Source organism: Pieris rapae, chromosome 11 (genome assembly GCF_905147795.1).
Source record: "Pieris rapae chromosome 11, ilPieRapa1.1, whole genome shotgun sequence".
NCBI lineage: Eukaryota > Metazoa > Arthropoda > Insecta > Lepidoptera > Pieridae > Pieris > Pieris rapae.
In genome coordinates, this window is record NC_059519.1 from 5,882,556 (window position 1) to 5,896,583 (window position 14,028).

At 31.9% G+C, this 14,028-nt stretch overlaps 1 protein-coding gene across 1 annotated transcript in view; it reads left to right on the forward strand.

The window, feature by feature from the left end:
* LOC110994140 (octopamine receptor Oamb) overlaps window positions 1-14,028 on the forward strand; it is a 69,938-nt gene that overhangs the window by 40,827 nt on the left and 15,083 nt on the right. The window contains exon 2 of the mRNA XM_022260651.2: window positions 7,959-8,145. Within this exon, the coding sequence (XP_022116343.1) occupies window positions 8,028-8,145 (118 nt within the window). The 5' untranslated portion in view covers window positions 7,959-8,027. The remainder of the gene's footprint in view (window positions 1-7,958; window positions 8,146-14,028) is intronic.

Here is a 14,028-nt window from a genome sequence, read left to right on the forward strand (position 1 = left end):
CTTTATATATGCTAGTTATAAATCTAGCACGTAAAGTGGACATCCTCGAAGCATTTTTTCCCGCTGGACCCTCGTTACAACCCTCATTATAACAAAAACGAAGTCTTAGGTACAAAACAATTTTATTTTACATGAAATTTCTTTTACAAAGTATCACTCATAAATAACACTTGAAATTTTTATTATAAAATGACGGTGGAGATAATGGAATTTCTGATTATGTAGGAAGGAACTCTAGGCCTAAAATTATTAAACGGTATACATTTTTCAATTAACATAACGTATATATTATGTTATGTTAATAAGATAACTAAGTATTTCGTTTTGAATGTTAGGTTACAAATGTAAGCTAAATAATTTATTTGTTTATTAAAAACTACGGGATTTATTGAATTGTTGTTGAAATTGAAAATATATTTTTGTGTTTAATATTACATTTATCAACAGGTAAAACACGCTACTACGGAGTAGAGTTCCAATGATAGGTGTTAAAAAAACTCAGTACGAGCTTCCGGTGTGTGGACCGAGCAAATTATCTTTGGCAGAAATGTGTCTCTTGAAAAAGATGTTACATTGCATTGATTTATTTACATATTTTTAAGGATCACTAACTTTTTTATAGTAATTGATTTTATACTAAATTTTGTACAAAATTGGTGAAGGCATATTTAATAACGCCTTATCCAAATGAACTTATGCATTACAAGCATTTTGAATAAAATAACCCTTCTCGTTCAAATAATATCATTGTATATTAAATTTTAAAATAACTCCTGAATGACATTGTAGAATTAGTTGACGCACGCATTTATAATTTCTTAAAAGAACGCAGGTATCTATAAGGTAGCTAGGAAGTAGCAGGTTCTAAAAAAATCTGGATTAGATAATAAGATTGTCTTTTATCAAAATTATATACAAGTGACGTGTGAATTGATCCAATTGCCTACCGAAAAAAACCATTTCATACTTAGTTTTACAGTTACATTCATTTGGATAGTCTACTAAAAATATTTACAACGAAAAAGCTAGAAAAAGCTGTTAAGGCCTTTCCCAATATGTACATAGTTTCAAATTTGTTTTTGTTATTCCATTAGTACTGTATTTCTCTACGAAAAGCATTTCACTGAATGTTTATTTAGAGGCTTCAGGCAGTCCATTCGAACCTTTATTTACGAATGCAAAGTTTCTTATAAAATGAGACTATTGTCCATGGCACAGAATATTTATGGGCAGTTATATTTAAATTATAAATTTTAAACAATTTTAATGTTGCCATTTCATTTAAAACGAAACATTTGTTAACACATTAAGTGCTCTTTTCTCGGACCCGCGTGGAGCGGGGTCATAGTAGCGAAACCGTCCACTCGTACCCGTCCGAGCGTCCCGTCCATTTTTATGAACCATTGCCATCCTTAGCTCTCAGATCCGAGTATTCGGCACCCAATGTGCTGTATGCCGACTATTTCATAGTTACTTAATCAAATTCGCCAAAAAAATTTTTGGTTCCCGGCTATTAATTTGTATCCATTCCTTAAGCATTAAATGTGTTAAGCAGGGTTGGTATTAAGAAATAGGTCTTTCTGGGGTAATATGACATTCAGATACGTAAAAAATTCAGAGCCTCCTACTACCCTTTTTTGTCGTGGAGGCGTAATAGTTGTACTGGTACGTGGTGTACGGGTTGGGATATTGTATTAGCATTGTCAAAGTGGCGTGTAGACTCCAACTACATCCATTGGGCTATGGTAGGGAGTGAAATATTACAAAGAAAGGCACTCGTATTTATAGATTACATAAGTAAATCCCCATCGGTAAAGTTTCGCTAGGAAAGTCCCTAGTCGCCCAATTAAATATTTACATTAGTTAGAACATACATGTAAAGATAAAGCTGTATTGATAGGCAACATAATATAAAAGTTTGTCCATGAGTCGATCTCGTAAATATTTAATTTACTTTGGCAAATTTGAAAAGATCTAGTCAAGAAATTACGTAATTATTATCAACTTTAATGTTTTTTTTCGACTATATTAATTATTTACTATATTTATAATTTAATTAAAACGTGGCATTCTCTCTCGCTTCATCTCACCTAATAAAAAGTCACACATCAATTTCTAAATGAAATATAACTAATTAAGAAATGTAAGAAATTAAAAAGTTTCTTATTGTTTACATATTTTTGTTTGAATTTCTCAATATAAATAATAAATCAGTGGCACTACAACCTCTTTAGGTCATGGCCTCAGATTTCTGAATCTGCTTTCATGATCAATTTTTAAACGTAATAGGCAAGTAGGTGATCAGCCTCCAATGCCTGACAAACGTCGTCGACTTTTGGGTCTAAGACAAGTCGGTTTCCTCACGATGTTTTCCTTTACCGTTCAGGCAAATGTTAAATACGCACATAGAAAGAAAGTCCATTGGTGCACAGCCGGGGATCGAACCTACGACCTCAGGGATGAGAGTCGCACGCTGAAGCCACTAGGCTAACACTGCTCCAATTTATTAAGATACTGTTACTAATATTACTGTGCCACAGTCCAGTCCACTTCCACAACACAATGGCATGCCTGTTAACGTTGAGAGCACGCAATTCTAACTTCTGACCTACTACAATTAAATGCGTTATTTGCTTGAATTGTCCCATTAAAGCAGTTTTAAAGGTATTATCATATTAGTTCAAGCTTTCAATTTTTTATTACATTACCAGCGTCTGTTATCATAACTGGGTCACCTTCTGAAAAAAATGTTCCACATATCCAGTTCCAGGTACATATAAACTTTCGGTATGCGAATTTTCATTGTATTTTACAATTTTTCATGATTTAGTATTATAATATAATATATATAATTCACTGCAATATTAAAGAATACAAACCACGGAATGTTAACAATGTGAGTTTAGAGTGAGTTCGTACCCACTCTGAGGACTTGCGTGGACTTGAATAGACTTTTTTATGTGCGTATACATAGAATAGTCGCTCGTACAGTGTTTATATGTAACCGGAATGTGTCAAATCCAAATCACAAAACAGATACTAAACATCGGAGGCCCAATTATTAAAAGGTTGTAGCGACAGTGTTTTAGTGTTACTGTGCGCTATGTGATTTATATAAAAATTTAAAATACTATATTTCTATTTTTGATCATACTATATTTATTGATCAAGTACAAAATTAGTTTTAGTTCTGTCATTCTATCTTCTGGTTAAGACGCATAGACTGAAAGCATAGCCATACATGGCACAATTGTAATTTTGAGGTGTAACAATGCACATAGCAAAGGCACCGAATATCCTTAACTCACCTTGAGTTTCTATGAAACGAAAATAATTAACCTTATTAGAGAAACTGTTTAAGGAAATTATTATGTAGGCCGTTGAGTACTTTTCGTCCCACATAAATTCGTTTGCTATCTGAATACCTTGACAAATGTTTTAATTAAGCTTTGTATAACTAACGCTATTACAACATCGTCCACGGCCTGTGTGCATACAGACGCATCCTGACCGAGACTATAAGTATCCTAACTCAGGTTCTGGGGATGTCTGATCTATCAGAGTTGGTTCCGCATCTTACTCCGATTTTTATATATTTGTAAGTTAAAGTGCATATATATCCTGCCCTCTGTGCTAAAAAAATGTCTTTGGTTTTGAGCGAGTAAACATAGAAATTATATGAATAGGTTTCGTCATTAGATGACGTCACTGGCTCTTTGCTAGGGAGAGCCAATGTCAGCTAATAGTTGAAGAATAACTGAAATCGTAATTCGTGTAACGTAGTAAGCTTTACAACACAGTCATAATAAAATGTTGGGATTGTAATAAATACTGTTTTGACTTAACTCGTTTTTTGTATAACACCTTTTAATGTGTTAAGAAATACTTTTTGTTGCCAAAGGCTTAATAATAAATTTCTTAGGCGATTATTAAATTACGTGATTTGCGTTTTTGTAGCTAAGAATTATATTGAAATCGAAATAGGTCAGAAATATCATAAAAAGGAAAATACTTTGGGAAAGCAATTTGGGTGTTTTGTGAGGGGAAACGTTAGCCGGTATAGGTTAGGGATGAAACACCATAATGATTTACTAGCTTTAGCTTGCGGGTTTTGGCAGAAAATTATAAATTTTTGCCTATATCCATATTTTAGATGCACTGTTTTTTTTTGTTATATGAAAAAGGCGCAGCTGTAAGGTTGAGACTCACAAATAAAACTTGATTCCCGTAGGTATATAATTTTGTGTCTTACTTAGTGCTAAGTTTTGATTTCTAAATATATTTCATGTCAAAAACTAAAGACATAATTTCCTCTGATAAAATCAAACACATAGTTTCAAAGCTTTTGAATTAAGTTCGTGTCTTACAGCATATATCCACATCCTATACAATACTTGGCTAGCTGAACACGCGATAGGTTCTACATAAACGATAACTGCTCGCTTTCATACAATTTCGGTTTGACAATTGTTCTAATAAATCGATACATTTGAATTAACAATGATTTCATGCTTTACATATTCCGCTATATTGTTAATGTAATATGCACATATCAGAATATCGACATTGTATAAAAAAAACTACAATTTGGTGTATGATTTGGTATCCTTGGAGTATTTATTATATTTTATTATTTTGATTGATAGATGTTTTGTATGGATATAGCGAAGGAGGTAAATGGAAACCACAATTGAATTGATCAAGATATATCTATTTCTACTCATTTATATCACATTTTTAACGAACGAACGTTGCCGAACGCGGAAACCGATTGTGCCTCTTTGTCGCTCGTTCCGCGCTCTCGCTTGCACTTCGTCTTAAATGGAACGCCTCGAAGCGAGGTAACGCCGTCATTGTTTTTCAATTATAGGACGTCTTCAAGTCAAAAAACATTTAATTATGTAGGTAAAAAGGTAAAATAATGAACACCTATGAACGTCACAAAAGAAATATAAATATATTTAATGCTTCTAAATTGACATTTACTGCCAGTTCTCAAATCAAGGGGGTAGAACGGAGGAGAAGAACTAGCAATAAACTCTCCACCACTCTTTTATATCGCCAAGTTTTTTGTTTTACACAATGTTCGAAGCTGCAACCGTATCGTGTTCCACTCGACATCTTAAGTAATGAATACTTAGTAATAATAATAAAATAAATTAAAAACAAAGATTTTTCCTCTATCAGCAAGAGGCATGGTCAAATAGGAGCACACACTTATATTCTCGTTGGAATGTAAAGGATCGAAGACTTCAAGGCTATTACCATATATGTGTTAAAAATTAAAATTTAAGATACTCGACAGTTAACAATGCGAAAAGATATAATGATGAATGATATAATGATATATAAGGGTATCGTACGATGACGAAAGCCAAATATTTAATCCAACAAGAAAAACCTATAAATTAAGATGAACTACAAGTTTTTTCAGAAAATATTATATGCATTTGTTGCACTTTACCTTTAGTATTCACTTTTTTATTACTTCGGTTGCCTGGAAACGTAGTTATCGCTTGTTAAAAAAGCCACCGTTGCTTTCCTAATAATTGATGTTATCTGCTTAACACCTGAAAAAAATATATAATGAAAACCCCATTCCTATCTCCGGGAAGAGGATATAATCACGCACACAAAAACAAACTCAGTTCCACGTGATTTCTTATTACCGACGGGCAATATATGGGCCAATATGAATATCTGTGAATATAATCAATTCAATACAACTGAACACGTAATGTTATTTCAATTACATACAATTTTAGGTGAGTTTCGGATTGATTAAGTAGTTTATTTTAGTATGTTTAGTTTAGGTCGTTTAGTTAAACGGCAAGACTGTTAAACATGACATTTGAAAATTTGTTAAATACATGTCTTGATCTAGGGTTTAAAGTGCAATTCTAGTCTTATTCTGTAAAAAATATCGCCATTAGGTCATAATAAAATAATGCCAATTCCCAAATGTCATCCTATTAAGGCAAAGGCTAATGGGTGTATGGAGTTTTCAATTAAAGCCGCAGTTAATAGACGCGACGCTCCAGTGAGTCCGCCATTCATATATTTTGTTTGATTTCATTTGATACAAAATTGACTTGCGATTCCGTAAGCCCAATTCAACGTTTATTTTTTATTGAAAATACTTTTATACTGTGATTTAATAGTAAGCTGAAAAAAAATCCTATTTAAAATACACAGTGACCAGATTTATAATATATACACTAGTTGAACTGCGGTTTCACCCACTTTAGTTTGGTCAGTGTGACGTTATATGCCTCATGAAAATTCAGTTTTTTTTTCACCAATTATTTTCATCCAACTTATTTAAAAACAATCAATATTTTAGAATTATCACTGTGTTTTTTAACAAAAAAGTACATATATCCCCCTACCTACATATAATTACATATTCAAAATATTTCGTAATCTTTTGATCTTTGATCTTTCATCTGTTTTATTTTACTTCATAGGCAACCCAAGACAATTATTACACCAGGAAACGTGTTAACCAACGCATCGATCCAAACTAGTAAATTGATAATTTCAAATAATACTGGCATAATTATCAGAAATAAATTAGGTTTCTAAAATAATTTGAATATACTAATTGCATTTGCGTATTAGGTTGCAATGACCAAGTATTTAAAAAGCTATACAAATTGTATGTACAAACAACGTACTTCTCTAATTCATAGACGTGTCATCCACTCTGAATTATTATAGCAAAGAACAGCTAAATTTGTTGTTTGAATAGGTCCCAAGGGATCTGAATATAACTTCCCCTTAATTAACGGATCTTGCATACAAGACAAATGTTTATTGTTCGTACAACACATGTTTATCGCTTTATTTTATTGTTGGCTTATTAAGTTAATTAGCACGCTGTTAGCTGTGATTAATCTGGCCTTTGGGTTGTTATAATATGTTACCTTGTAAAAACATAAATATTTTAGGTGATTTTGAAGTTATACTTCTTTTTGAGCGTTAGAAAAATTATGATAATATTTTTTTATGCACACCGTCACAAAAAACCAACACCCTGAAGTTATTTATCTATAATCAAAATATTTTTATCTTGTTATAACTTCTTAGACGCGCAAAAGCGAAATTATACTTCTTTGGCGTGGCTAAGTACACACACGTTCGTATAAGTAAAGTCTATAAACGCGATTTATTAATTTGTTACATTATTTACAATTAATGTTTAAAGTACAAATTTTGTATAATTTTTACGATATAAAATTTGTCTTGGCTTCCGAAACGAGAAATTTCCACGTGCACCTGACAACTCCAACTAATTACAAAACTCAACAAATTTATTTACAAAAAATTAACATAGTCATCGATTGTTCCAAGTGACATATCGAATTGAATGTTCAATGTAACCCAGTAATAAAGTTATATAGTACGTAGGCACCTATCAGACGATAACAATGATTGTAAAACCATTTCAAAATTGGATTGACCGCACACTGCGCCTGACTTAATCATTACTAGAAACCACACAATGGCTATGACTTCTGGCAGCATAGATAAAACTCATTCCGTAATATTATGAATACAATACAATAAATATGTTTATTAAAAAATTACTTTTACTAGTATTTAAAAGAACATAGATGTAAATAAGACATTGATCGCTATAATTTTTTATGGTTTTAGATTCAACAAGTATATTTTATCCAAATAACTAGAAACTAGAACTTCGAAAACCTTGTTATAAAAAATATTATTTGAATATCCTTGAGTTTATTGTTGTTCCTCGGTTAGGGAAAGTATAGATTTATAGATTTTCTGTAAATTACCTTAAATACAAGAATTAAAAGTTCACAGATAATGCTAATTAAAATTCTGAATGGAATGCCGACTCTTGCCAATTCTCTCGTGATGAAACAATCGCGCTTATAGAACAAATCTTTCCAATTTAATAAAATATTACTTATAGTAATACTTGTTGACAGGTGCTAAACAAAATGAAGGCAACGTAACGAAGACTGGGCGATGCGCGCGTTACGTGCCCTGCGCGTAACATGCGCTCACTAAACGTGACCGCTTGCGCGGCGCTTCTCGATGACGTACGCTGGGACGAACCAACCAGCGTTGCAAGCCTTGCTGTCCTCGCTCTGATAGATGTCCTTGTTATCACAGGTAAAAAAAAAACCACCACTGCAAACCCTCTCAACTCTCACTGATCACGATTACTGAAACGAACTCGAAACGTGTTACAGTGTAATGAATTCAATTTTATATCCGACAAAGAAGTTTTTTTTTCAATGTAGAATCATACGTACAACAATATCGAACTTTTATTATATAATTAGTTTCATAGTTGTATTGAATTTAGCGTGTAACATAATTCGGGACTGATTGTAATATTGTGGCACACGTTTTAATCTGATAGTGTTTTATTGTGTTTTATTTTGAATTTATTTATTTTTACCCTTATATTTCAATCAATACATACATATCAATATATACATTATAGCTGTTTTTTTGTTGAACTACGATAACTGATTCTGTGTGCCCACGGGCAAAGGCCTCCCACATTTTTTTTTATTTGGGTTGGTTGTGGTCTAATTCCCCACGGGGACTAGCCGGGTTGGGGAATGCTTTTAGATAATAAGCAGTTTATTAAGATCTACGTTTCGTAGCATTATTATGACAAGCTATTGCTAGCGTGACGTTATTAAAACGTACACAACACAAGCGTGGATTCGCAATCTCTATTTTCCTTCAACCACTTGTCATAGTTAACATGAGACCCGTTATGTAACCACAAAACTCCTTGTAATATTTTTGTATTTATGTTAATAATGTTTTTGCTAAAATATTATATTACATTTCTATTGCAATCACGTACTTAAATAATTGAACTTTTATGTATTATAATATAATATTACTATCGATAATAATGTTTACAAATAATTTTGCTTGATTTGCTTTCCAAATTGTTATTTAAATACCCAGTCCCATCATTGAACGTAAAATGCTACATTTAATCGACACACTATACGATATTTCTCTAGGGTATTGAAATAACAATTAGTTACGACAAATTCAATTTCTGCCAACGTTCAATAAAGTAAACTGTACGAGCACTTTGAAATGTACTTTGCCACTTCAAATCAAATTAAATAAATTACGAGACGGTATTTTATCATACTGATGCAATATTAATTTTATTTTATGCTTCAAGAGATATTTTGTAACTGATACATATAAAATAAAGATACATTTTTGTGTCAGAAAAAGTGGTACATAAGTTTAATTTTTAGTAGTAATCTAGTAGGATAATTGGTGTGGGTATTATTTTGGAGTTCTATCGAATTAGTAGTAACTGTTAAGGTAGAATAATCTAGTGGAATAAATAAATAAATTCGTTCCTTTGCAAAAGACTGTGGTGTGGAACTCTTGATGTTGGCATTCTGGATCTGATAGCAATTAATCAATAATCATATTATGCTAGCCTATTAAAATATCAATGTATCTATTATATATCAATGTTGAGTAAATGTTTCTGTAAGTATCTCACAGAAGTCGCGAGAAATAGAATAGAGAGTAGGCAACTATTCAAACATTATTCTATTTTTATAAAACTGCGTTTTAAAACTCTGAACTAAACGCCAATCGTCGAGTGGGCGTTTGAATCAAAGCTATTCTAAGCATATTCATTTATTCCAAAGTGAGAGAACCATTAGCAAATTACATTACAGCTTGTGCCGAAGCGTAGTTTTTATACATACAAAGTAGACGTAGAATATTGGGAAAAATGTTACTATAATTTCGGAGCACTTAAAGGCCATTTTTAAACCGTGCATGAATGAAGGCACATTATACTTTGAATTATATTGGTGTCCGATGTGGAAGCCTGTTTTATTAGTTTATGACCTTCTAAATACTGTTGATCGTGAATCGAACCCAGAACATGTAAACCGGAATCGAAGCTATATTTCCTAACACGTGCTGTATACATAAGGAGGATATTACGGCCCTTATTTAAATATAAGGGATTTTTATTTAAATATAATTAAAAAAAATCACTTAATTTACATCAAAATAAAAAAACAGGAAAATAAGATTAAATAAATAAAGATAAAAGACGTAAATGGACGGTCTTACTGTTAAAAACAGTTTCTTACAAAACAAACTTAAATAATGTAAACATGAAATAAATACAATTATGTACTTACTTTCTGTGAAATAGAATTTTCTCGGAACACTCAATAAATAAATTCAAATCTTTTATGTATTTCTAAAGTCTTTACAAAGTTAGAAATCTCAAATTCGGAAGCTACTTCTAATATCATAATATCAGGAGTTATAAATCATAAACTTTGGCGAAGTCGGTAAATTCAAGTTTCTGGGCCACTCTTACAAACTTTTCAACTACCCACGTATATTTATGGAAATTCCTTTGCGATGGTTCCTATTTTTAGCAAAACTTATGTTTACATATATTGTCGTACATATTAGATAGAAGATTTTATAAAATTATCAGTAGATTTCGTATCATGTATGATGTTGTAGACTTAATAAATAAATAAATGATGAAAAGAGATTATGCTAAGACCGATACGACCATATGTTTAATCTATAGGAGAATTTCGCACATCAGGACTCCGTGGCTTCAGAAGCTCTTTTTCAATGTTAGCTGTGTATAAAGCGTTCCGTGACGAATCATACTATATTCCAATTACTACCTTAAATTCTACAGAGTAAGACCGTGATATTGTCGCACCAAATGTGTAGGACAAATAAATTGTACTGAATTTTATAAAACATTGTTGCACTGGAGATGCAATGTTTAAGACTTCAATGCCTATCAACTCAAATTGATTCTTAGCCGGGACAATTTTCAGTTGCTAAATTATGCAATAAATAAATTAAATTTTGTTAAAATAAAACTTTTTTATATTTTAACTAGAATTATATGGGTTATAATCTACATTGTATTCTAGATACATAACTTATGGCACGTTATTGTATATGTATTTATTTTATAGTATAAATACAAAAATACATGTGATTGAAATATCCTTAATTTCCTTTTCTTGTCACATAGTTTCGTAAAAATCAGCAATAAAATTGTGCGACAGGTGACGCGTAAAATTGCGATCCATAGCTTTCAAACCTTTTTCTGTTTGCTCTGGTTATATTTAGATGGGTTTTTGTTTATTCGACGCACGAAAAAGGTTGTTGATAAATGGCTTTATTTTTCTAGATTTATTAGTTATGAGAAAAACAATGTTGATTGACGTATAAGCTAGGCTCAGCTCCGCCGCAGGAATTAAATTGTTTTTTATGTGAATGGTACTACTAATAGGTATGGTAATAAGCTACGTACATATTATCCAAATATTTTTAACGATGGATGTATGTATGTAAGAAACTGCATTATACTTTTCTGAATTAAGTGTTGATTATGGTTACTATAAAAAAAACCACAGATATTTTTGGATGTTGACATAAAACAAACATATAATTAGGAACGTACTTTTTGAACTCCATTTAGATATATATCAAAACCCTCAAATAAGCAATAATTTTATTTCAATTTTAACTTAATTTAATTGAGTTTCTTATTACATTTACATTTTAACATGTATCCTTTTTTTTTGAGAAAGGCTTCCTCCAAGTCCCACCATTCCTCTCTGTCTACCTCTCACCAGTTTCTTTAATTTGGTCAATCCACCTTCTAAGTTTCCCTCTCTTTCGTTTTGGGCACCAGTCTAGTAATTTTTTGCTCTACTCTTTTGTTCCTTGCCATGTACCTCACTTAGACTAGTCTATATATAGATCTAGACTATAATATATTAAATAGGCTGCTTAACGTCTACTTGATCACCAAATACAATAATTCCACAGTTAAGGGACTGGCTTATGCAGAGTTGGAAATGCTACTGAGACCTAGCATGTATGAATGTGTAAGTTACGCATTCAAACACATTACACTCACTCATTTCAAATGCCCCTATACAATTCCGCGAATTACGCAGCGCTTAAAAAATAAAGATAAGAAATTGTCGTAAATAGTTTTAAAATGTAGTAATAAGTAGAATGTTAAGTGTTAAGAAAGAAAAAATATTTTATTTAAATTTCTACATACTAAGATTAATATGAGATTTTTTTTATTCATATACACATTTACTGTTTACGAGTGAAGTCGGTAAGGATAGAATCTAAACTTATTTTGAACCTAGGAAATTGTACGAACTTAAAGCTCTCGGAATCTTTTAGACAAAGCGAATACTTTAAATACCTTTAAAATGTAAGCGCAAAAACTACACGAAGGATGATTTCATTGTTAATTAAGATTTTTTTAAACTATTACTTATAACAAAGAGTTATGTAATATTATATATAACAAAGAGTATGTTAGATAAAAAAAAGATATTCATAGTATGCTTGGACTAAAGCCTATCACTGCAGAATAATGTAGTCTGCTATGGACTCCAAAACTACTTAACCGAATCCAATAAAATTTAGACACCGTAAGTATGATCTGACTTAAAAGATAGGGTAGCTTACATATACTACTGTACGTGTGTATTTTACTGAACTTCTGTTTTGATTGCGTTTTGCCCTGGATGATTTAGATTCGCAAATCAGCCCGGCAGATAGCGCGGCTGTCGGTACTTTCATACTTTGTTTAATAACCTAAGGACCACATATGTTGGGTCCGTTAGTATTGTTATATGTATATACATGTTCATATCATAAGTTGTCAACAGTAAAATTATTGCTTTAGCGTATCCTGTACCACCAGTACACTATCAAAGATAAAAAAGGGCAATGAATTGTCCAGATCTAAGTAGACTTAGAAATAATTTTATTTGTTCTACTACTAAATAATTATAATAAATTTACTTTATATAATATTCATAAATTTACTTTAACTGTGCAGTAAATTGTAGTCTATAAACTATACAAATTGCTCCCTATTAGAACGAATCAGCGAAACGAAGAAGCGAATTATCACTTTAATTTGTATCGAAGGAACCAGGGCGTTCTTCTTAGTTAAGGAACACCCCAAAACATTTTCATAAATGACTCCACAAGTACATATATAATTTAAACCTACTTTACATTCATCCGAACTGTAATTAAATTCAACAAAAGGGGATACAACAAAGCGAAGTAATCAAAATGTTTTGTTTGGACAGCACTTCTGAAACGCACTTTTTTCTCTTAACAGTAATGGCTTATGTGCGGCTTATTTTCAATTAGGGTTCTTGTTAACCAGCGTTTGATGCTGCATTATCTCGTAGACAAAGTGGATATTAGCTTCGAAACTATGGTTTTAATAGAGTACCGACAATTAAACTTACCTGCGAAAATAAAACAAATGATAGCGTCTTTCATGTTCCCTTTCTTTGATTGGACTAATAGACTAGAGAGGACAAATCGACAATCTAATCATCTACATAAAGATCACATTTGAAGGATCGTCATGCTCGCTTAAATGTTGCTGCGTCCTAGCTTCGGATTGTCTCTCTCCATAAAATATGGCGAGGAAGATGGTGCTACTTGTGCAAATTGGTCGTATTGAATTCTTACATAATAGAAATAACTGATGTTATAGTTATTGCTTTGCGAAATGGTGCGTGCTATACTTACGACTGGGCAGTTTTTTTTATGAACAACAAGTTTCAAATAAACATTATCTCTTTTAATTTGTACGCACAGTATGCTTATTAATAAAAGCCTCAATCAGGCTAGTTTGTTTTAAGTGATTCATGTTACCAAAGTATAATATTGCAGTGAAAAATATGACTTCCTAACTAAAACCATCGAGTCTCCATCGCGTTCGGTCTTGAGCCGAGGCTTTTTATTTCTCTTTGGTCCAAGTATTTCCGACTCTCTTTGCCTTGTCTGCAGTAATAAATATAATAAACGTTAGCGCTACATTCTATATTTTTTACAGCATGAACATTATGGGTATGGTTCAGAAACAAGTCTTAGCGAGAAGACTATCATTATACATCGTACGTCAAAAACGTCCCTAGCTAGCTAGCTTTTTTACTAACGAAT